This window comes from Phodopus roborovskii, unplaced genomic scaffold (assembly GCF_943737965.1).
Source record: "Phodopus roborovskii unplaced genomic scaffold, PHOROB, whole genome shotgun sequence".
NCBI lineage: Eukaryota > Metazoa > Chordata > Mammalia > Rodentia > Cricetidae > Phodopus > Phodopus roborovskii.
The window spans coordinates 12,983,462-13,008,875 of record NW_026125059.1 but is presented as its reverse complement, the minus strand read 5'-3'; the positions used below and the strand labels follow the sequence as shown (position 1 = coordinate 13,008,875).

At 48.5% G+C, this 25,414-nt stretch overlaps 1 protein-coding gene across 1 annotated transcript; it reads left to right on the top strand.

The window, feature by feature from the left end:
• The first annotated feature begins 12,683 nt into the window (after nucleotides 1-12,683).
• Nucleotides 12,684-25,178, top strand: Slc2a10 (solute carrier family 2 member 10). Its single transcript, XM_051186253.1, has 5 exons — nucleotides 12,684-12,787; nucleotides 18,395-19,669; nucleotides 20,118-20,240; nucleotides 21,625-21,760; nucleotides 23,252-25,178. The coding sequence occupies exons 1-5, from the start codon at nucleotides 12,784-12,786 to the stop codon at nucleotides 23,328-23,330; spliced, it is 1,617 nt and encodes a 538-aa protein (XP_051042210.1). The 5' UTR covers nucleotides 12,684-12,783; the 3' UTR covers nucleotides 23,331-25,178.
• The last annotated feature ends 236 nt before the right edge of the window (nucleotides 25,179-25,414 follow it).

Genomic DNA, 25,414 nt, shown 5'->3' with positions numbered 1-25,414 from the left:
AGATTTTAAATTTCCTTTGGTTATCTTCTAAGTATAGACTTAAAAGTGCTTCTCATTATACTTAAAAAAAAATCTGTCTGCTCTACATACACCAGTCTTCTGGACAGAGGAAAGAGTGCTTCTAAAAATAATTTTAGGTCCCCAAACCTTTACTGTGACTCAGAGGTGTGAGTCTGCCTTTCCGAAAGTGTGGGTTTCAGTAGAGATTACAAACGGTGGTGATGCTAACATATCTGAAATTTTTGTCTCTTTTGGTAAGCTTAAAATATCCTTCTAAGCTTCATGGAATCAACTTGAATCCACCTCTCACAGGTCTAGTGGACTCCAGATAAGGACTGTCAATCAACAGCCTGTTTCCTCACCTGCCTAACCCTTTTATTCCTGAGGGTGGGATCTCTCCCTATTCCTTAGTCTTGGGACTTCCCTTCCCCAACTACCAGGACCATGGCCTAAAAGTTTCAAATGTACACCTGAGATAAAGATTTTACCCTGAACTCCTTAATTTTACCTTCTGCCGAGTGTGTGTGTGTGTGTGTGCGCGCGCGCGCGTTCCAACAACCCAGCAGCTCCAGATGTTCCCTCAAAATCTACATCCCAGATAGTTTCAAAGTGGCTAGCCCTCACACACTGCCTGTATTCCCACACACTGCCTGTATTCCTCTAGCCCCAGATGGCCTGCAGAGCCTGGACAGTGGGAGAAATGACCTACTCTTCTAGGACTTGGCCAGTACCAGTGACCATTTCAGAGGAGCAGCAGGTGGCAACTGAAGTTCAAGGTGTCATCCCACCAGGAGGAAACACTCTGATGGGTCAGTCTGGGACAGGCAAGGCCCTGAGACCACAGACTCCAGAATGTCTTTTGCAAAAGATACCAGGAAAGATAGCAGCAGCAAACATGTAAAGGCATCTGGCGTGGTGTGAATGGAAGCGGAAAGATTCCTCACTGCATGTAATGTAGTGTGTTTACCTTATGGAGACATCCTGTTCTGTTGGGCATTGTTATTGTGGGTTACTATGAAGATGATTTCTCCTAAGCTGTACTGTCTAATCGATGATAACAACGTTAGTTTAAACAAAGTTTCAATGATTAAAAATATAAACAAGGAAGTGTCACACAGCTAGAACACATGAGTTGCTGTTGAGGAGTCACTTATAGACTGTGGCTTCAGTTAAAGATTAAGAAAAACAGCCAAGTTCAGGTAGTCCAACCAGCTTAAATTATTTTAACCTGAATGATGGTAGATGTGTTCACAGGTTTCAGGGTGCATCATAGATGAAACAAAGTTTTGAAAATAATTTAAAGTTTGACTAAGATGTTTTTGTCAAATAGCTTTGAGGTTAAAAAAAAACCAAGAAGACAATCTAAAGTTTTAGAAAGGCAAATAGTTAAATGTGGAACTCGTTAAGGTCAGGGAACATGAAAAAGCAGTCCAATTATTGTAGGCTGATGTGCCTTTCTTGCTAAGATTGGTTGATGACCAAAGGTGATAATTAATTCCTTATAGTTGTTTCTTCCCTCAAGCTCCTGATTTAAAACAAACAAACAAACAAAACAAACAAACAAAAACACAAACAAACTATTGATGAGGAGATATGTACCCTAAAGATTTAAGTAGAGCTGACTGATTATTTTTCAGATATAAAAGTTTAGGTTTGTGATGCTTTTAAGATTCCTGATAAGATTACCTTTCAAGATAAGTAATAAAGTAATTGGCCCTTTCTTTGTAACTGCAATATGCAGCCTGCCAGTAAAAGACCTGACTTAGAAGAATACCTTGCTTTCCCACTCGGTTAATCTATAACAAGTTGCTTGGGTATGTAGGTGGGTTCTCGGGATAATTTGTTTTTCTCCTGTAATACCTAAAATGTTTGATCACGTAAGGGATATGGAAAATGTGCCAGTTTTTGCTGTTTGTTTTGTATTCATTGTAATCATTCACTTAAAAAAACAGAATATAACTACATTGTAATTTTTTATATTGCCTGAAAGATTTTGCTGGATATATAAGCTGTAAGGGAAAGAATAGTCGGGGATAGGGGGTGGAGTTAAAATGGACAAGAAAGGAAATATCAAGAATGGGAGAGTTAGAAGGAAAACATCAGGAATGAGAAAGATGGAAAACACCAGGAATGGGAGAGTTAGATGGAAAACATCTAGAATGAGAGAAGGAAATTCCCCCCAAAAATAGAGAATGCAATATATATATATATATCAACCATCAAAAAAGTGTGTATGTATTTTTCCCTAACCCCCCAATAGAAAAATCTTAGTACAAGCCCTGTGCTGCTTGGATACTGGTCCCCTAGGCAGCAATAAGCCAGCATCCCAGCTTTCTTGGGTCCCCAAAACTGTCAACACCCCCAGACAACAGGAAACACTCTAAAGAGTAAGGCACCTCTATTCCTGCCTCACCAGCCATCCCTTCCTATTTCTTCACATTTTATAATAAACAAAAGGGAGGACTATTAGGAACCACCCACATTCCAGAACCAGGTCCCCTCCCCCCCACAACTTGCCTTCAGAGACTCAGCACCAGCAGCTCCTCCCTCCTCCCTTCTCTCCTGTAAGGAGTAAGTTTTTTCCTCTGGCCACTGGTCTTGTCCCACTGCCGCACCAGCCCCAATTAACACACTGAGACTCGGTATTTAATATAATGCTGTTGGCCAGTTACTTGTTTCTTATCAGCTAGCTCTGTCTTAAGTATTAACCCATTTCTGTTAATCTATGTATTTCCACGTGGTCTCATCTTACCGGAGAATGGGCTGGCGTCCTGTTCTCTCCAGACTCTCCATCTTGACCCTCCTTCCTATTTCCTTTTTTCCTCCTTGTCTCCCAGTCCCTCCTCTCTTGCTTTCCTATTGGCCAACAGTGCTTTATTCATTAACCTGTATGAGAAACATATACAGAATGACATCTCCCATCATCTCCTCTTTTCTGTCTAAAATAAAAAGAAGGGTTTAAACCTTAACATAGCAAAATATATAACACAACAGTTTTCAAATAAGAGTGATAGTTAACAATATTTAGTCCATTAACATTTAGCAAGATTTAAGAAAATATTTCATCATTTATCTTTGTGTGTCTAAAGTCTATGTAACTTATCTTTAATTTTAACTAAGGAAAACTATAACCATAACTATTTGTCTTCAACTCCCTCAAAGATCACAGAAGGATAATATATAAACTCTAGAAATGACAGAGACAACTCACTACCTGGCCAGTCACCTGAAGTTGATTTGTAATCTTCCATCTTCTGCCCATAGGCCATAGTGTGTCTGGCAGACTCTTCAGCAAAGCAGGAAACTTTAAACTGTTTTTTTGTATTGACAGTTTGTCAGTCATTTTTTTCTGTGTCCTGCAGACTGTCTGGTAGACTCTTCCATGAAGCAGGAACTCTGTAGCAATGTTCATCTTGAATCAGCAGTCACTTTTCTGTGGGTCCTACATGTCCAGTTTATACAGCATAAAGTAAAACAGTCCAGACAAGAGCAGTATCTTGTCCAAATGGCTACTCTTGCCATATTGGAAGTAAACTCCATAACGAGTTTCTTCAATGTCCATCTTCCTTTGTGACGAAGGTGGTGTTGCCAGGAGCAATTGTGCTTCATTGTCAAGAAAAACCCTAAGCCTTTTTAAATGCCATATTCTGTAGGCCTTGGAAAGGTTTGAAGAATGCCTATTCATCTCAAATACATCTCTGTATATCTAGAAAACCTAGCTAACTTAACTATAAGTTTTGACTATTATAGGTAACTATCTATAATCTGTACTAATTTATACATTACATTTTTAAATGAGCTATATAAACACAATGCCTAAACAAGAGGAGAAATATATATATTACAAAATTGACCTTAAATTGTATCAATAAATGAAAATCCATTCCAAACCAGAGGACAAAACAAACCATATAAGACTCCTATGATGAGAGACTACACAGTGGGCACAGGTCCCCTGATTGTGACAGGCTAAGCACAGGTCCCCCTGGCCATGACAGACTGAATTCCAGCCCTGCTGCTCAGCTGCCCAAGGAATCCAGGCTGTGGCTGTCAAATGCCTTCTGTCATGATCTACGGTCTGGTCGCCATACAAACTATTCCCTTTGGCCTTCTATGCAGTGCAGTCTCTCCAGGGCTCTGTATAATGGAGTGGCCATGGATGTGTGCTTCATGGACAACCCAGATAGCTGGCTGTGGTTTGCTGCCTCCTGCTATGGACCTGTGGCCTTCAGTTTGCTATAGTCTTCAGAACTCCACATTATCTAGCATGCTCTCTCACCTGTAACACTGTAGACCCACATGGATATGGTTTTATTTGAATTTGCAGCACCTGCATCACCTATCAGTGGGTGGGGTTCTTTGGCTCTATCAGAACTCACACGTAAGTGAGGAGAGGCTCTTTTGGTGTTGGCAGATGTGGACCCTTGTGTGTCAAAGGCTTATGGGTGGGTCTGACTGACTCAGAGGCTTACAACTCCAACTCCTGACAACTGGGGGCTTGTGGCTCCAGGCTCTAGTGCCAGAGACTTGTGGCTCCACGTGCTCAGGCTTATTGCTCTAGCTTGGGTTACCAAAGGCCCAGCATTCCACAGCTAGCGTAATTTTTGGCTTTTCACAGCAGCAGTCAGCATCAACTAGTGTCACAGATCCCTAGTCTCAGGGACACAGGAGAACCTGGAATGAAATTAATGCTATAAAAGAACTATTAATACTTAGGAAATATTAGTGTCTTAGGGTTTCTGTTGCTGTGATGAAACACCATGCCTACAAGCAGCACAGAGAGGAAAGAGATTAGTAGGCTTGCATGTCCATGAACTATGTCATACATAGTTCATCACTGGAAAACAGACAGGGAAGGAACCTGGAGGCAGGAGCTGATGCAGAGGGCATGGAGGGTTCTGCTTACTGGCTTGCTCTACATGACTCGCTCAGACTGCTTTCTTATAGAACCCAGAACCACCAGACCAGGGGTGATACCATCCATGAAAGCTGGGCCATTCCACATTGTTATGAGCAGTTTTTCCACCAGCCTGGTCCCAGAGCCACGTCAGTCCCAAATAACACACAGAAATGCTGTATTAGTTATAAAGCTGTTGGCCTGTTACTAGCGTTTCTTATTGGCTAGCTCTGTCTTAAATATTAACCCATTTCTATGGGTTTCCCCATGTGTTCTAAGTGTTTCCCACGTGTTCTTATCTTACCAGAGAGAGGGGCTGGACTTCTTCCCTCAAGTTTCTACATCTTGACCCTCCTACTACATCTCCCAGAATCCTCCTTGTCTCCTAGTCCCGCCTACCTTCCTTTCCTATTTGCCAACAGTGCTTTATTCATTAACCAATAAGAGAAACATATTTTCAGAATGATATCTCCCATCAAATCACTAATTAAGAAAATACCCTACAGGGTTGTATACAGCCCAATCTTATGGAGGCATTTTTTGTTTTTTCAAGCTGGGGTTCCTCCTTGCAGATGACTATAGCCTATTATAGCTTATAGACTATTAGCCAGCACAATTAGGTTACACAAGGTAGACTTAGCTAAGGGAGCATGCATTCAGTATGACTGGAAGAGAAACCCTGTACTAACAGGCTTGTTAGAAACAGTTTTGTGCCGTACTTGAAGTTTATGCGATCTGAGAAACATTTCTGGTAAGGCTACACTTGAGAGGCAGAGGCAGGAAGATCTCTGAGTTTGAGGCCAGTCTGGTCTACAGAGCAAGTTTCAGGACAGCCAGGGCTACACAGAGAAACCCTGTCTGGAAAAATAAAATAAAATAGATCCACAGCAGCCCCAGCTACCAGGCAGCAATACCCTCTCCTGCCAACCATCCCCCATGGCACTAGCAACCACTGGCCCCAGTGGACCCACCTGCACCTGGAGGAACAGACCTACATCTAGTAACTGATGGAAATGTAAGGATGGACAAATACAGCCTAACTTTCCAATGACCCCCGGAAGCTAGAAGTTTAGAAATACTATCTAATTTAAATACCTTAAATTCCAGACCCTGTCCTCTGCCTGTAAATAGGCGAAAGGTCTAGGAGACCACGCAAATGAAGACCTCTGGGGCTATAGAAAACTGATTGGTCTATAAAGCACAGGCTTGGATCATTTAAAATGATTGGTCTAAAAACTAAAAAATGGTTTAAATTGATTGACCCACACCCTGCAGGCTCTTGATGCTATGAGGTGATTGGTTTACGATGCACGGGCTTTGTTGTAACCCTATAAAAGTTGTCTCAATTCTGTGCTCAGGGTCCTCAGTCCTCTACCCCTGCGTGGCGTATGGCTGTGGACCCCAGTGCACTTGGAATAAAAAAGAACTCATGCAGTTTGCACCAAGACCGCTTCTCGTGAGTGATTTGGGGTGTCGCCTTTCCTGAGTCGGAGCATGAAGGTCCACGCTCTGTGGGTCTTTCAGAAGCAGATGAAGTAACCCACAGCCAAGACTGGGCTGAGCTCCTGGAAGAGAGGGAGGAAGGGTCATATGAGTAAGGGGTGGGGGTCAAGAGCAAGATGGGAAAAAAATCAGTCAGCTGACCTGAGCTAGTAGGAACTCATGAACTCTGGATGACAGCTGCATGGGATGGAACTGGCCCTCTGAATGTAGGTGACAGTTGTGTGGCTTGATCTGTTTGGGGGAGGGGAGGGAGCTGGCAGTAGGACCAGAACTTACCCTGGGTGCATGAACTGGCTTTTTGGAGTCTATTCCTTGTGGTGTGATACCTTGTTCAGCCTGGATGCAGGGGAGGGGCTAGGTCTTGCCTCCACTTGGAATACCAAGGCTTTGTTGACTCCTCAAGGGAGGGCTTAGCCCCTTGCAGGAGTGGATGTGGGGGGATGGGGGAGGTGGGGAGGAAGGAGAAGGGGAGAGAGTGGGAACTGGGGCTGGTATATAAAATGAAAAAAATTAAATAAAAAAGGGGAAATCTCTCCAATGTAGTATAGTTCTTAGGGAAAATAACGAAAAAGAAAATAAAAAAAATAAAGAGAGAGAGGGGGGGGGGAAAGTTTGTTCACCAAGATTGTTGCAATTAGGCTCCATTCCCATAACAAAAGGAGACAAGCCCTGACTTAAAACTGACCACTAGATCCATTCTCATATCAAGGAACATTCCTCTAACAGTTCCTGGGGACCTCGCAGCTCTCATCTGCTATCAGGTCCAATCCGGTTCTCTTATGGGAAAAATATTTGTATGAATTACACTAACATACTTGGGAAATAACTCTGGCATCTTGTTCAAACTGTTGGGAGTGTGACTTGAGGTTAGGACATGAAAGACTTAAGGATGACAATATGTGGCATGTATATGTCTGAGGCCTACATACTAAACTGGTAAATATTTCTGTTTGGGACTTGCTTCCTTTGGTGTGTTAGCCAGAATCAGTTATCAAAGGGATTTTTCCTTTATTCATCCCTAAGTGTTTGGAGTGATTACTCCCCAGGACAGCACATTTATTCTATAACATCAGGCGCAGCTTCCCATAGTGCTGGAGTCTCTGGCGTCAACCCTCGCTCTTACAGGGAGTCGTGTTAGTTTGGGGCATCAGATGCTGAGGCCCTCTTTCTCCTTAAGACTTGGCAGCTTGACCTTAGCTTTTCATGGCCTTCTCGGTAAGTAACTGGCTTTTGCCATCTCCCCTGCCTCTTCCCCAGCACCTCTGAATTTCTGAGGAAGGGCTCCTCACCCCACTGCGGGATGACTGGAACAAGGCCTCCTGGGACAGGAGCCCTGGCTTCCCCGCAGTAATCCTCATGGCTGCTCTTATCTCAGAGTGATCCTGAGACATCCAAAACAGCCAGCCTGTGCTCAGGGCAATCCAACCACTTGCCAGAGAAGTGGTTGCTCAGTTAATGGCTCCTCTGGCTGACTTTAAGGTATGAGGGAAGGGCCAGTCTGCTGCCACTCATAGGCCTGAAGGACCTTGCTCTGAACTACAGAAACAACAACAAAACAAAACAAAACCCTCATGGGAGAGTGCTTATAATAAAAACTTAAAGAAATGCCAAAGCACAATGAACAGTGACTACATCTTTGAACAGTAATGATGCTTAATTGTGCCAAGTCCCTGCCTCAGTGCCCAAAGGAGGGCAGTCCCTCTGCCTGTCTCACTTTGTCTACGTTCTCATTATGGGTATGACTCCAGGAAATTTCCTCAGCTGGCTTCTTAGATGATTACAAGGAAGGCGACAGCCCTCACTGGTTGTCACTGAGCGTTGGCCATGAACAGGGCAGAGTCCTGGACTTTTATTCTGAACCGTATGCTGGAGCAAAGAAGAACATACAAGAGAATTTTGTTTTGCTTGTTTGTTTGTTGTTTGTTTTTTCAGAGCCAAGGACTGAACCCAGGGCCTTGAGCTTGCTAGGCAATCACTCTGCCACCCAGCCAAACCTTCAACCTCAAAAAGAAAGTTTTTGAAAGTCCCCATTTACATGTCTTCATTCTAGGGTGGAGACACAATGAATAATCAGATCTGTACTGTGTCCTGTAGGTTTGCATGCCTTCTCAGGAAGGCAAATAAGCCTCCCTCCCCCCCCCCACCCCTCCCCCGTTGTGTGTGCATATACAATCTGGTCCGTGGCTTTCTCCTTTTCTCCATCAAGGTAATTAATAGTGACAGAATATGCACCAGCTGGTTATCATTCCAGAACAAATTACTACAAACCTAATGACTTAAAGCAAAATTAATCCCCTTATGGTGTATGCACCTGGCAAAGGTTGAGATCAGGGTGTCAGCCAGGAGGATTTGCCAGCCCGGCAGGGTTGGGGAAGGAGAACTGGGCACACTGTGGTCTTGGCTGAGGTTCAGTCCTTCATGGGAAGCTGATCTAAGGCCCTCAGTTCTCCACTGGCTAGGGCCTGGAGGCATCCACACTATGTGATTCAGTAGATACTTGCCCTGGGTGGGTGGGGCTTCCACAGGGCATCTCTTGCTATGGCAAGTGGTTTGATCAGAACGAATGGCTAAGTGCTCAGGAGACCAAGAGTAAGGCTGACACTGCCAGATTTTACAACCAGGTTGTAAATGGCAGTTTGTTAGCTTCCGTTTTGTAGAACCCTATCACTAGATCCTGACTACTGGCAGGGAACCCAGAGAAGTGGACAGCCCTGGGACATGAATGGCAAGGGGCAGAGACCATTGGGGTGCATTCAAAAGGCGCTTCCTCCTTGAAAGGGTCGAATGTAGAAGGAGGTATCAGACGGGGTATCAGGCAGGCGCACAACCATCCCCACAGCACATGTGAGCCATGAAGACCAAAGACATCTAGGCCATTCCAGTCACACAGCTTCCGTGGACAGTCTCACAGAAGTGGACAGCAATGTGGACAGTCTCATAGGGATGGGACAGCACTTGCTGAAATGATGCTGACAGTTCCACAGAGAAAGGATGAGCTACCACATGGGACTGGCCAGCAGGCAGTCATTGGAGGACGGTGGTGTGATAGGACAGTTGATCCCAGTAACCGCTTGCTACGGTTTGAATCCCAAATGTGCCCCCCCCCCCCCACTGCTCACATCTGAAGTCCAGCTTCCAGTTGCTGGCTGTTTGAAGGCTGTGAGACTGGAGGCAAGGCCTGCTGGTGGAAGTAGTTTGTCAGGGGCCTTTGAAGTCATCCCCACCACTCCTTCTGGCCCAGAGCTCCCTGCTTCCGGTCTGTCATGATCTGAGGTGTCTCCGACATTGGTTTTTTGGCAGTGTGACCTCCACCATGTCTGTCCTGCTGCATTGAACTGTAATCCCCCTAAATCCATGAGCCAAACTAACCTTCCTCCTGTCAAGACATCTCCCTTGGCCTCAATTTTCTTGTTCTCCAAAACAGGGATATTGGTTTTTTGGCAGTGTGACCTCCACCATGTCTGTCCTGCTGCATTGAACTGTAATCCCCCTAAATCCATGAGCCAAACTAACCTTCCTCCTGTCAAGCCATCTCCCTTGGCCTCAATTTTCTTGTTCTCCAAAACAGGGATAGATTGTAGTAATTCCTACCTCCTTAGGTTATGGTGGGGTTAACAGGGAGGTAAAACACCAACAATATCCAGTAATTATCAAAAGTAATTTCACTCTGTTTCAAATTTTCAGTCCAGTTATTAATGCTGTACAATTTGATCTTAAAATCTGCAGCTTAAGCAACCTTTTCTCTTTCTTTCTTGCTTTCTTTCTTTCTTTTGATTTTTTGAGACAGGGTTTCTTTTATAGCCCTGGCTGTCCTGGAACTTGCCCTGAAGACCAGGCTGTCCTCAGACTCAAAGATCTACCTGCCTCTGACTCCTGAGTGCTGGGATTAAAGGCCTGCACTGCCACCACCATCCTGCGAACCAACCATTTCTTATTCTTGTGCATGGGATTTGGGACCCTTGGATCCAATCTGACACTGCTTCATGGTATCTAAGTCTAAGGACTCCTGGGGGCTGGGGTCATCTCATAGAGCATGGGTTCAAAATGAGCAGAAGCTCATATGACTATATGTTGAGACTATCTATAAGTCACTCTTGTTATCGTGGGTTTCTTCACAGCGTGGCTGATAGTTGACCTTTGTTAGCTTTTTGAGACAATCTCCCTAAGTGGCCCCAGTTGCCCTCAAACTCATACTCCTCCTGCTTCAGCTTCCCAGTTGCCAGCATTATGGGTGTGTGCCACTATGCCCAGTTAGTGAGACCCACCTGGAGACACAGTGTCCCAGTGTCTTGGGCCAACAGTCACATAGCTTGCTACTCTGTGCAATCTCTTGGAGTACATACATAAGGGAGAACATGAAGAACTTGGGGCCATGTTTTCAAACTGCCCTCACCACCATTCCTCTCTGACTATAAAGGGCCTTGACTCAGAAGGTCTTGTCTACACCATTTTGCAAGATATTTGTCTGTGCCCACGGCACTTGGATGGGCTTGGAGAAAGTACATGTGTCTACTTGGGAGGCTGGGTTAGTATGAATACGTGAGTGTGAAAGGCTGGGGAAGGCTGTGCTCACTTGGGTGCTGAGCCTGCATGTGGTCTTGGAGTGAGCATTAGTGATATTGTCCCCAGCCTAGGTGCAGAGCCAGCTGCCCCCTGATTCTACATGGATGCCCACAGCCATACAGCAGCAAGCACAGAACGCTCCATCTCCCTGCCCAGCTGCACAGCACCCCCTTCCAGTGTGTGAGTCTCCTCTGGTTTGCCCACATGTCTCTACCCCAACTATTGTCTGAGCCTGTAAGACCCTCAGAATGAGGAGTCTCCCAGTTTCGGTCGGTGCCCCCAAGAACTCAATGTCCAGTCCAGTTGCTGCAACACACAAGAAGCTTTAATGAACAGGAAACGTTTGCGCAAACGGGCTCCTCCAGCACGAAGGCTAGAGAGAAGCGCCATCCCCAGGGCACAGGTGTTTTTAAAGGCAAAACCCACAAGCTTAGGGAGGGGGTGTGACCCTCTCTCCATTGAGTTTGTGACCCTTTGAGGCCAGATGTTCTCACTATTAGGGTCAACAGACCTTAGGGCCTCAGGGTGTGCTAATTGATCTTGTCTGGGCAAACCAGAGGTACAGTTATCTCTTTGTTTCTTAAGGACCCTATTCACCACCTGCTGACTCACAAGAAAGGAGGGGCAGTGTGAATTCTTGGTATCTTGTTATTTCAGGGCCTTGTGAGGGGAAGTTAGCAAATTCCAAGGAACAGATATTGGTCTGGGTTAGCTTTCCAGGTTAGTCTGTCCTTCATTTCAAGTGGGGGGGGTTCTTTAACCTTACATTTTTGTCTTTCAAGCCCAAATTGCCCCATCTCTGCCAGCTGCCCAGCTCCCAGCCTGGCTTGTGTACCCATCAGAACTCTTAGTTGTCCCTTCAATTGGGATCAAACTCCTCGTTCCTGGAGTGGGATATACTCAGTGGTAGAGCATTTGCCTAGCACACAGGTCTTAAATGCAGCTCCCAGCACCCTCCCCCACATTCCTCCTCAGCCTCCCTGTCTTGAGGTTACCCTTCCCTGGCCCATCCTCTCCTCTCCACTTGACCTCTCAAACTCTTAGGTTCCACACCCTCAGCCGTCACCGTGGTGTTCTTTCCTACCCATGGGCTCCTTTGCTGTTCCCTGGGCCTGGTCCATCAGGCCCCAGCTGATGTTTCCCCTGCTTAGACCCACCCAGCTGTCCCCAACTGCCTGGCCCAGCGCCCAGTCTCATGGTATGTCACCCTTCCTTATGCAGCTGGCTCTTCTGACTCCTTTAGCTCATTCTCTTCAGCTGTTACAAAGAAGGCTCCTAAGGAACAAGGAGCTTGTCTGCCTTGTTTCCCGGCCACACTGTGTCTAAACTAGTGTTCCTGTGGCTTGCAGGTGCCCAGACTTCCATGAGAATGCCTGGGATATCAGAGGTGCTGAGTGTGGGGGGTGTACACATGGGAGAGGCCCCACACAGTGTGTGTGTGTGTGTGTGTGTGTGTGTGTGTGTGTGTGTGTGTTTTCTTGGGAGAGGTCTGGCATGGGGGTGTGGTGTGTATATACATGGGTGAGGCCTGACACAGGGGTGTGTGGTGTGTGTGTAGGGGGGTGCACAGTGACTGTGGAAACTATTTGCAGAGTGACAGTCCCTCCCAGGGAAACTTGAAGTAAGTTCCCTTGTAGGGCAGCCAGGCAGCCACAGAATTGTCAGTCGCGGGGCGGTCCCAGGCTCCCCTCTGTCCCGCCCCCCAAGCTCAGGCCGGTCTGGCCAACGTGGCTGGCGGAGGGAGGGCGCAGGCCCAACCCTGGGGAAAGTTTGTTTGCCACTGCTACAGCGCGGATTTGACTGGGGCCTGCAGGCTAGCTATGGGTAAGTCGCTGCCGGCCTCGGAGCTCAGGCTGGGAGAGCTGCAGGCATGGGCCCCCCCACCCCCACCCGGACCCCTGCGCAGGACAGGGTGACTCCACCTCTTGTCAATCCACTTTCCCGGGGTGTGGCCTTGCCCCAGGGAGCCCCCAGGAGGCCCTGTGAGCAGATTCTGCAGACAGGGCTTGGCATGGTTCTGCAGACAGGGTCGCTTTGGGGTGCTTGAGCCTGCCGGGGGTTCTGCAGACAAATCTGGGGAGACTCCAGTTCTGCAGACGGAGCCAAGCGAGCCGGCAAGTTGCTAAACACTCCAGTGCTGGGTACTGCCCTAGGCCAGGGCGCCTTCAGGTGCGGATTAGACAGAATGTGTGTGCTGGGTTTGCCTGCAGTGAGAGGAAACTGGTCCACCGATGAAGGAGTTCTAGCCAGGTGGGCATGTCTTGGCCACTTCGGGGGCCCAAGATTTCTGTTAACTTTTCTGGATTTAGAAACTCAAAGGGACAGTCAGCTCCTCGTTCTTCATTCTTCAGCGGGCATATGGTTCAGGCCGTGCCCACAGGCTGGGGTACCCAGTGAACAAGCGTTCTCAGCCTTGGGGGTGAGGAGTTGGGGGAACAGGGAATGAACAAGATGCTGTGGGACATACGGGGCTATGAAGGCCCGGAGGTGTGTTCCTTTTGTAGCACAGGGGTCAAGGCAGACCTGAAACCTTATCCAGAAGTGGGTTTTTCTGAGACCTAGGGAAGAGCTTCTGTTAGGCAGGAATGCACAGTGGGGTCCAAGCCAGAGGGGCAGCAGCTCAGTGGATAAGGGGAGGGGGCTGGGAGCTGAGTACGGGGCAAATTGTGCAGGGCTCTGGGGGCTTTGAGGAGAAGTTTGGATGTCATTCCAAAGGACAAGGGAAGCTGGAGGTTTTAAGCTGCATTAGTAAATGGAGTACCTTGAATCGTCTCTTCAGTGGAGATTCATAGTAGCTAACACTGGTTGTGATATAGCTAATATCGAATGTGTTCAGAAAGGTGTAGTCTCTGACAGCCATGACAGAGAATAAACATCCCCATTTTAAAAGGGATCAACAGGAGATTATCAAGGAAAAACTGAGCCAAAGCAAGACCCAAATCCAGAAAGGCAATTAGTAGTTCCCGGAGATCCAGGCCTGGCATCTGGGACTCACAGTGTCACAATGCGAGTATCCATGGGTTTGAACAGCCTTGTCTCCATCAACTGAAAGACTAAAGATCACATGTTCAGTCTGAGCCAGCTCCTTTGTGGCTTTCCTTGGTGTATGGGCCACATTTCTGGTACCTCTAACTTCCTGGGGTTTCCACATCAACATTCTGCCATCAGCTCTTAGGGCAGTGAGGTCCTCTGGGATCCACGACTGCAGTGTCCTCAGAGTCCCTGGCCAGATGATCATGTTGATATAATCTCTGAGGAAACTACTTCCTAGATGGCCCTGAGTCCCATGGTAACCCCAGAGACTATTGGTACCACAAGGAAAGCCTTTTAATTAAGTTTCCAGCTTTGTTACTTCCATGGCTGGGACTTGGTAGCTTTCTAAGATTCCCACAAAGCCTCTTACCAATTGTCCTAATACAGTGTGTCTGGCTTATTTTTTAATGGTGTGAATCTCTGCAGAGACATTGCCTTCTTCAGCTCCAACTTTGCACAGGCTTCTCAGACTGGACTGCTCTGCTCTTTTTCACAACGCTCACTATAAACCTGACAAAAAGCAGCTAGCAACAGCTACATTGTTGAAATTCCTGTAACAACCAGCTTAATATTGTTTAAAAAACATTTCAAACATTCTCCCCCCCTCTCTCTCTCTCTCTGTGTGTGTGTGTGAGTGTGTGTGTGTGTGTGTGTGGAGAGAGAGAGAGAGGTGATAATGATGATGTGTGTGGATGGATAGGAAGAGGAGCATAGGAATATACACCCTGTGCTATGCATATGGAAATCAAAGAACAAACAACCTTTGGCAATTGCTTCTCTTTCTACCTTGTTGACGCAGGTCTCTCTGGTTATTTTTGTTGCTCTGTGAGTTCTGGGATAGCTACCTCAAAGCCTCTGAGTGATTCTACTTCTTCTGCCTCCCACCTTGCTAGATGAATGCTGGGATTACAGATGTGACAACCACATCTGGCTTTCTGTAGATTCTAGGATTCAAACTCCATTGTCAGGCTTGTTCAGCAAGCATTCTACCTGTGGAGCCACCTCACTGGGCCTAAAGTATGACTTTTAAAGTTAGCTTCCCACAGAGTCTCAGGTTATGGATAAATTGTACATAAATTCTTTGTTGGAATGTAGCAAATGGCCTCTAGTCCAATTCTAAACAGAATGTTTATTCCTGTCTGAAGCCTCACAGGCCTGGATATTGCTGTCTGCATTCCTGTTGGTGCTCTGGTCTTCTAGGTTCCTACTGGACACCCTCTTAAGCCTGATAATAGCATTCTTGGGAATCTCTAGTCCACACATCTAAAATCTTGCAAAACCCTCGCACAAACCTGTTCTATAGGTTTAAGAACCACATGGGCAGATATAGCCACAGCAACAATCCTACTTAAGGCACCAATTTCCTGTATTAGTTATTTTCTGTAACTGCAACCCCAATATAGGCATGGCTTATTTTTACATCACATTATTTTACATCACATAAAGGCAGAATAGCATAGTGATGGAACATTGGAGGGAAGGGATGACGGCAGGGTATCATGTGATGATGGGAGCGTGGAGGGAAGGGGCTTTTTAACTTTATGATGGGTTGGAAGCAGAGTGTGGAGAAGAGAGGGAGGCAGTGAATTACTTCCTTCAGATAGGTCCCATGTCCTAATGCTTCCAGAACCTTCCCAAATAATGTCATCCATGAGTCACCTCATGTAGCTTAACAGAATCTATGAGAGTGAACTCTATGGATTAAGGGAGGGGTGAACAGTGGGGCCAAGCAGTAATTTTTGGGTGCTTCCTCCATCAGGAGCAGGGAAACTGAGTAGCAGGATGTAGGGGTATTGGTAAAGAAGAGGGTAGAAATTGGGATGACTTTCCCACCATGAATATTTGCCTCTGGGTTAAAACTGACAGCTGGGAAGAGCAAGAATGGGAGAACAGGACAAAATCCTATCACACCATCTTTTGTTAACTAGGGGTGCCCAATGCTCCCCTTTGGCTTTGGGGAAGGCTCCCCCCCTTCCCCATCATGAGTTTATTCCCTTACAGGTAATTCTGGAGCACACCTCATAAAGTTGTGATGAGACACAAATGAGTTATTAAGCTTGGTGATCAAAGCCATGCCGGGATCAGAGGCTGCTCTCAGTAAATCTGGTTATTATATTACCAATGTTCTTGGGTCTGAAGTGGAGGTGGTGTCAGATGTTGCTGGCTGCTTCTAGATGCTTCCAGAAATATCTATGTTGAAATGTATGAATTAAACATAAGAATGACCTGTACAACTTCAATGCCAATGTCACAGTCACCAAACACATAAATTATTAAGATTATTATTAATGATCATAATAGGAATTTATTCTGAAGGTCATGGGCACTAAGAGACTGTTTTTCTAAGTAAATTAATGGAAACGAAGCCTGAAGCTTTCCATCACATTAGCTGCCATTCAAGTGCCCAGTTGTTCACACACACACACATACACACACACACACACACACACACACACACACACACGGCTGGTAACTACCACATAAAATAGGGTAGGTGCAGATGTTTCCATATTCTAGAACATTCTCCTGGACAGCACTGCTGTTAGATGACAGGAAATGGATCTGTGGTATGTGTGTACAGGGTGGGGGTTGTCGAAATAGCAGCCTCAACCTTAATCCATTTGTGAAAACATGTTTGGCAAGAAAAAGCAGCATCTTGGCCAAGGGTGTGTGTGTGTGTGTGTTGAGTGGTCAGTGGGGAGAGCTTGGCTGATACTTTTAAATTGGTCTTTGCAAAGCAGGAACTCTTAGGATGAGCTGGAAAGCATCCAGTTCTAACTAGTTAGGGACAAGTAGTCTGAAAACTTAGGGTCTGAAGGAGGGGTGTCCTGGCAGGCACATCTGAAGGTAGGAACCTACTGACCATGAGGATTTGTGAACTGAGGGTAGGAGCGATCATGGCTGACAAACACTGAGCCACTGCTCTGTGTTTTTCTCCGGTGTCTCTGCTCACAGTCCCTTTGTAAGCCACCATGTTCGCGTTTCTGTCTCTTCGTCCTCACACTGTGCATGCCCTCAAGGCTTAGTGGCCAAAGATCCTCGATTCTCTCATTCCCTTACCATTTCATTAATATCTGCTTTTAAATTCATGAATTCTGCATGTTCCTTGGGGCTATTTTTCTTTCGGATTTTTCTCGTTTCCTTACTTGAAGGTATAATTTATTGTCAGGTTATTTTGGGGTTTCTGATAAAAATCACCCGGCTGCCTCTTTGACTGCATCCCACAGTCTGGGGCATGTGGCCTTTCTGTCCCCTGTAGATGGCTATTTTTTTTTTCTTAGTCCTCCTCCTCTGCTAGTCTTTTGTGTCTCCTCCTGCCCTAACCTACAGCCTGCTGGGCTCACAGCCTGCCTAAGGTCTCATAGGAACACTACTTTCATGATCCTCACTCCTACCCCAGACAAGGTTTCCCTATGTAGCCTTGGCTGTCCTAGAACTCACAGAGATCTGCCTCTCAAGTGCTGGGATTAAAGGTAGGCACCACCATGGCCCAGCTTGGTTTCATGATTCTTAAGGAGGGAAGTAACTGGTCAGATGTGCTCCTTGATTGCCACCAGCTGATTTTCTTGTCCTTAGGTAGTGTTGAGGATAGAACCCAGGACCCCATTCACCTTGGGCAAGCACTCTACTGCTAAGCTGCACTCCCTGTCCCACACACTGCTTTCCCAGTCCCTTGTCATTCACTTGAGCATTCTCTGCTGAAGCGGGGCCAAGTGGTATAGTCTCAACTACTTGGAAGGACAAGACAACTTTAGACCAGATCTCTTTAGATCTCTTCCAAGACCAGCCTGAGCAACACTGAGAGTCTTCGAGAGGGAAAGAGACTGGTCTAGTGTCACACAGTTGATGAGCTATGACAACAGCTTTCATGACAGTCCGGTCTTTAGTGAGGGAGAAAGGGAGGCAGGGTAGACAGACAGCTGCCTGCTTGGATGGATGGATGGGTGGGTGGGTGGGTGGGTAGGTGGGTAGGTGGGTGGGTGGGTATAAGTATAGATAGATGGATATGTGAATTGATGGAAGGAAGAAAGGAGAAGAAGGAAGTAGTTGACTGATCGGATGCATATATGTATAGACTGATGGGTGGAGAAAGGGAGTGTGGGGAGACAGGTGGAGTAAACAGATGGCTGCCAGGATGGTTAGAGGGCTGGAAGGATAAATGGTTGTGCCGATGGAAGGAAGGGAGGAGGGGAGAGAAGGAGGAAGGAAGGATGAAAGGGAGGGAGGGAAGAAGGGAAGGAGGAAGGGAGGGAGAGAGGGTGGGAGGGAGGGAGGACAGGTGTTTGAACAGTAGACAGCTGGACAGATGGAGGGTTGACGCACAGCACGGAGGATGTAATACACAGACCCTCCGGCGAGAGTCCATCTGAGCCCCTCCCTGTCCCTTTTGTTTTCCAGGCCATCGCCCACCTGTCCTCCCGCTCTGTGCCTCTGTGTCTCTGCTGGGTGGCCTGACTTTTGGCTATGAACTGGCTGTCATATCCGGTGCCCTGCTACCATTACAGCTGGACTTTGGGCTGAGTTGCCTGGAACAGGAGCTCCTGGTGGGCAGTCTGCTCTTAGGTGCTCTCCTCGCCTCCCTGGTCGGGGGCTTCCTCATCGACTGCTATGGCAGGAAACGGGCCATCCTGGGGAGCAATGTGGTGCTGCTGGCTGGCAGTCTGGATCTGGGTCTGGCTGGCTCCCTCCCCTGGCTGCTCTTGGGCCGCTCTTCCGTTGGCTTCGCCATCTCACTGTCTTCCATGGCTTGCTGTATCTACATCTCAGAGCTGGTGGGGCCGCGGCAGCGGGGTGTTCTGGTGTCACTCTATGAGGTGGGCATCACCGTGGGCATCCTGTTCTCTTACGCCCTCAACTATGTCCTGGCTGGCACCCCTTGGGGCTGGAGGCACATGTTTGGCTGGGCAGCTGCACCTGCTCTCCTGCAGTCGCTCAGCCTCCTTTTCCTGCCTGCTGGTGCGGAGGGCTTGACAGCCCACCAAGACCTCATCCAACTCCAGGGAGGGAAGGCCAGCAAACCGGGCCCAGGGAAGCCACAGTACACCTTCCTGGACCTCTTCAAGACCCGGGACAGTATGCGGAGCCGGACTGTAGTGGGACTGGGCCTGGTGCTATTCCAGCAGCTAACAGGACAGCCCAACGTGCTCTATTACGCCTCCACCATCTTCCGCTCTGTAGGCTTCCGAGGAGGATCCTCAGCTGTCCTGGCTTCTGTGGGGCTTGGTACTGTGAAGGTGGCTGCCACCCTGACTGCCACAGGGCTGGTGGACCGTGCAGGCCGTAGAGCCCTTCTACTTTCTGGATGTGCTCTCATGGCCTTGTCTGTCAGTGGCATAGGCCTGGCCAGCTTTGCTGTGTCTCTGGACTCAGGCCCTAGTTGCCTGGCCACATCCAACACCAGTCGGCAGATGGACCTGCCTCAAAGCTCGGCTCTGCCTAAGGGTTCATCTCTACCACCAGTGCGACAAACCAGTGGGGACCCAGGACAATCAGTCCTGTCAATCACTGAGGGAACCAAGCCCCATCCAATCACCACAGATTCCCTGGAACCAGCTCTTACTACTGCCTCCCCAGTCCCCCCAGCTCCCATCTTGGGACACACCCTGCTGTGCTGGTCTGCACTGGTTTGTATGATGCTCTACGTGAGTGCCTTCTCCTTTGGATTTGGACCAGGTAGGAGGTAAATCCAGAGACCTCTGTCCCTTTTAGTGGACCTTATCAGAACTTTAACGGTGGGTGACTGGGGCTCCAGGGTCCCCCGCTTATATCAAAGGGTTTCTCCAGGGCCCAAGTCTAACTACACTTGCAAGTTTTTAGGTCTCCTCTGCCCCTCACCAAATTTTAAACGTCAGGTCTCCTCCCCTCTTGAGTCTACCCCTGAATGGCTTCATCTGAGAGGGTTTAGATAAAAACCAGACACGCCAGTTTGCCTAGGCCCCTTCTGCTCTTGGCACTGAATGTCCTGTGTCCCAGGAACCCGATACTGCAGCCACTCATGGGATTCCTGCGGGGGTGTTGGGGTGTGCAGCTGGGAGAATCTGGGGCTGAGGGTGAAGCACAGGGCTCAGCTAATGAGGATGGGGGTGGCCTGGTCAGTTTATGTCTCTTGCTCTTGTCCTAGTGACCTGGCTGGTCCTCAGTGAGATTTACCCCACTGAGATCCGAGGGAGAGCCTTTGCCTTCTGCAGCAGCTTCAACTGGGCGGCCAACCTCTTCATCAGCCTTACCTTCCTCGACCTCATCGGTGAGTACTCTTGCCTCATCCCAGGCCACATCCATCTGGACCTGGGGGCAGTTTTCAGCAGAGCTGGGTCACAGTGGCATGAAACCTGATCCAGCCCAGCCTGTGAACCAAAAGGGAATATTCCATCTCAAGCCACCTACATGAGTGGGGTGGATGAGTGTGGGGTGGATGGGTGTGGGGTGGATGGGTGTGGGGTGGATGGGTGTGGGGTGGATGGGTGTGGGGTGGGTGGGTGTGGGGTGGGTGGGTGGCTTCAGACAGAGCCAGCTGTGGGTTTCCCTTCTCAGGGACTGTCCTTCACTCTTTCTTAGCTCTGCTTATCACCCAGGGTCTTTGTTCACAGTAATTCCTGCCTCATGGTATAAAGGTGGCTGCCAGCAGATCGCTAGTGCAACCTAAGTCCTGGGCTCAGCCTTCATTGGCTCAACAAGATCACTCTCCCCTCCCAGAGCAAATGGCCGGTGCTGTTCTGATGCCCATGGCTCCTTTCCTCTGGGCAATTTTTAGGACAGGGTGACTTTTCTTCTCCCCATGGTCAAATGTCTCCAAGTCTAGCTCTTCAGGTCATGGGGACATTTTGAGAGGCCGCTAACACAATGCTCTCCCGGGCTTCCTTCCCCTGCTGCCCCTGTGTCCAGACATATCTGTGCGGGATGGATGAACAAGACAGAAGGGGAGGGAGGGAGGGAAGAGAGGAGGGACTCCTAGTGCATCCTGCCCTAGCCTCTCCCAACTTACTGATGAGGAAATGTGTAATTCCTGAGTCCAGCCAGCTATCAGAGGACTGGAGCCTGGCCCTACCAACAGCCCAGGGCAGATCCCAGTGCTCAGCGAGCTGATGGAAGGGTGATGCAGGTTGCCAGAGAGAAAAGCACCCACACAGAACCTGACTTTCTCCTCTACAGAATCCCTTCATTCAAGCCCCCTCTCCCTCTCTTGGGCCCACTGACTTTAGAGGCCCCTGGGGTCATCTCTAACATGGTCCTTAGCCCTGGGCAGAGCCTTCCATTCTGGGATGGAGCAGTGGCCTTGTCTTCCAGTTCTCCTGGCTCAGGTCTAGTCTAGACCTTGGTCCATTTGCAGAGTGACCCGTTGTGGCCTTCTGGAACAGAAGCTCTGTAGCCTCCTTTATCATGGTGGTCCCTGCAGCTGCCCACACCTCCACTCAGGTGTCCTGACTCTGAGGGACCTTTCCCTCCATATAAGCTGTCTTACTGTGTTGGTGGCCTCAGCCTCAGGGACAGCCAGTGGCTTCTCAGGCATTCTGCAAACTGGCCTTTGCAAGGGTGAACTCTTGGTTCTGTACCTAGGACCTGTTGGGTGGTATGGGCCTAGGGGCAGGATGCTCAGCTCCTGGCCCACAGTCTTAACATTGTGTCCCAAGGTGCCATCGGCTTGTCCTGGACCTTTCTGATGTATGGGATGACTGCTGTTCTTGGCCTAGCCTTCATCTACTTGCTTGTTCCTGAAACAAAAGGGCAGTCCCTGGCTGAGATAGAGCAGCAGTTTCAGATGAACAGGTACCTGATGGGTGGGGTTGGAGGCTGGGATGGTACCTCAAAAGTGGGACCCTGCAGGACCTCAGGCCTTTTGCCAGATGCTCACCTCTCCTCCTGGCTTGCTGCCATTGTCCCCAAGCCATTTTCCTTCATCTGTTTTGTTCCATTTGACAGAAGCTTTGCATTGGCCTAAAGGCCTGGCTCCTGGAGTTTTGTGTGTGGTGAAGGGATCAACCCCGGGCTTTGTATGTGTAACCAAGCATTCTAGTCCTGAGCTACATTTTGCTTTTGAGATAGGGCCCTGCCATATAGTCCATGTTAACCTGAGTTCAAGCCGACATCATACTTGCAAGCTTCCCGCCACCATGCCAGGCTCTCATAGGGATTGAAAATCACAAAACCACAGAGTCCTGGAATCTTAAAGCTGCCGAATCTTAAGAGTCATGGACTTTGGAGAAAAAAAAAAAAAAAAAGTAGCTGTGTCCTAGTCCGTGTTCCACCAGGTTTTTATACTAAGTCCTTGCAGTTTTGTCCCAGGCAGGGTTTGGGGATGCAGCAGAGGTCCAGAATGACAAGGTGCTATCTATCCCCAATGAGCTGCTATTCCAGTTTTGGTAAGGGGCAGACAGAACATTGAGGAAGAGGGCTCTAAACTGGTGATATTTAATGAGAAGAAAAAAATGAAGTCTCATATCTTTCTGGGAGGCCAGACTAGCACAGGGATAGACAGAGGATCGGGGCTTGTGGCTCAGTTAGAGTGAGGACCTCTCTGAGTAGATGCCACTTCAGTCAGTGAGGAGGGGAAGCAGCCATGGAAAGATGAGGGGAGGGGCATCCAAAATGGAGGGAGTAGCTGGTGCAAAGACCCTGAGGTGGGAGCCTGTCTGACCTGGGCAAGGAACAAAAGACCCCTCTCCCTTGGGACTGGAAGAGGGAAGGAAGAGGGTGGAGGGTCAACTCAGCCAGATGGAGCTAGATCACTTCCTGTCTGGAGGTCACAAAGGGGACTTCAGAATCTTAGCACCCTGGGGCCTGGAACAGTGGCAAGCACACCCCGGTCACCAGTGATAACTCTATGAATGCTCCAAATAGAGTTCAAGGGCAGCCGGTGCCTGAGCTGATGGTGCCTGAGTGGGGAGAAAAGGCCAGTGGTTTCAGGGCTGGGTGGGAGGGAAGACCGTTCTGGGCGGGGGGAGGAAAAAGCAAGAGCAAAGGCCCTGGCTGGGGTGACGGCCGGCGTTCTGATGTTTGCAGACAGGCACAGCAGGCCAGGGTGGCTGTGATGTTAGGCCGAGGTCCTCACAGGGACATGGGAGGGTCTGGCTTTGAGTTTAGAAGCTGGGACGGAGACACAGCCAACGCTGTGGAGCTGTGCAGGCTGGAGAACAGGGGGTGTGCCTGTTAGGAAGAATCGGGAAGGGGTGGGGCAGGGTGGGGCAGTGATGTCCACTGCTTCCTGCCCAGGGAAGGCCCCAGGCTTACTGCCCTCTCACCATATGGTTTCCTTGGCAGGTTCCCTCTACGCTTTGGCCACAGGCAGAACCCCAGCGGTATCCAGTACCACCGCCTGGACGTCTCCTCAGCCTCCTGAGGGCCCTGTCTGCTTGGAAGGTGCTGGTATATTGGTTTCTGCAGCTCCAGCTCCCTGTCTGCTGGGGCCTGGAACTCATGGTCCAGGTTTCTTTCCATAGTGATCCCTGCCCGAAAGCTGCCTCTTGCTGGGGTGAGAGATGACCCCCTCCCTTCATTTTAAGTGCGAGGCTCTAAGGACTCTGGAAGATCTAGCTGGGTGCTCTAATGTCCCCATGGAGTTGGCTTGTCTGCAGTGTTTATGATGACATCCTCTGTGGCATCTCCATCAAGGGCTTCTCAGATGACCTGGGAAGGAAGTGTCTCTGCCTTCCTGTCCCCTTGGCAGGGTCTCGGTGATGGGGAGCCTGCTTAGGTCACTCCCTTCCTCTTGCCCAGGATGTTTATCAGGCACTGAGACTCTGACTGGGAACAAGAGGCTGTTGCTAAGATGGCTCTATGACCCTGACCTCAGTTTACCCATGGGTCCCACAAAAACCTGGACTAGGCTGCTCCTAAGATCTCTTCTCACACCGCAGGGATGGAAGTCTCAGAGCTGGGACAGAAACACTCAGCACTGTCACGCGGTCCTGGGACAGGAGCTTTGTTAGCAGAAACTGTACCTAGATTCAAGAGTCTAGCACCCTGGAATGCAAGAGCTGGCCACAACATGTGACAAGTGACAGGGCAAGGGACTCACTCAGATATTGCTGGTTGTGGCCTCTACTTTGGGTGCTATTGACAGCCTCTAGCCTCAATTTTTCCACCTGCGAATGGGCAGAGTTGTGCCCCTCAGGATGTATTGACTTACCCCATCTGCCTCAGGAGGGTCTTCATTGAGCTCCGGGGGCTTCAGCTCACAGAGTTACACAGGGCACCTCCCTTGGGGCATTGTAAGGGGCCGGTCAGCTGGGGTCCACCAAGTGGCTGAGGTCAGAGGTCGCATAAGGGGGTTGTAAAAAAGAGAGTCGGTTCCTGGACACTGGGTAGCTGGCCTCACTGTAAGACACACCCTTCTGGTTCCCGAGCCTGGCCCAGAGACCTTGTTCTTTTTCTACATATTTCACTTACAGCCAGTGGTGTGCTGGATTCAGCATGTGGTGGCTCCTCAGAGCTGACTGCCACACAGTTCAGATTTCTGCAAACTGATTGCTAAGCACTGTCATTTTTTAAAAAATATTTTAACTTATAATAAACAATTACTGTATTTATAGTAGTCAGTGTTCAGACTTCATCATCTCCTACCAGGTGTGGTGGCACATGCCTGTAATCCCAGCACTCAGGAGGCTGAGGCCAGAGGATTGGGCACTGTAGGCCAGTCTGGCTTTAAACCTTGTTCAACCAACCAAATAAATAGGTAAATACACAAACAAAACCCTGTTGCCACCTCCTAATTTTTCTGCTGCATTTCTCACTCCCCAGTGCTGCTGGTCATCCTCACATGTGTCTGAGGGAGATGGAGGAAGGTGCTGTGTTCTGCACTCAGTGCCTTCACAGGAAGTGCCTGGCCGTGTCTTTGCATTCCAGAAGTTAGGGAACACTGCTGACCAGGCTTTGGTCTATTGTTTGGTTGATTTTTCTGGAGAAGAGAACTGCTGGGTCAAAGGTTGAGGAGCCTCCCGTGTGTAGCTGCTATATTGAAAATAGCACAGAGAAAATGTGGTGTGTGAAAATTCCTCCCCTCTGGTCAGTTCAGCAGATACTGTTCATGGCCTGGATGGAACAAGGGGTTCTGAGGTATATCTGACCTTCTGGGATGTGTGTCCATCTGGTAGCCCCAACTTCCCGCTGACTACTTACGGAATGCTCTTTAGATGAAGTGTTTTCCCACACAAATACATGTATTTTAAAATAAATTATTTTGAACAAAGTGTGTGTGGTGATTTATATTCCTGCACAAATGCTCATTTATTGTCTACGGAGTGCCAAGGGCAGAGTTGTGGCCTAGATGAAGTTCCTGTTCTTATCCCAACATTCTGGTCGGGTGCTCGATCCCTGAGACCAGAAAAGGAGATGGCGAGGGGGAAAGGAATGGAGTGAGGAAAACTCATTGATTGACAGATATTGAATAGTAGGTAGATGGTAGGTAGGTAAGGGATGACAGAC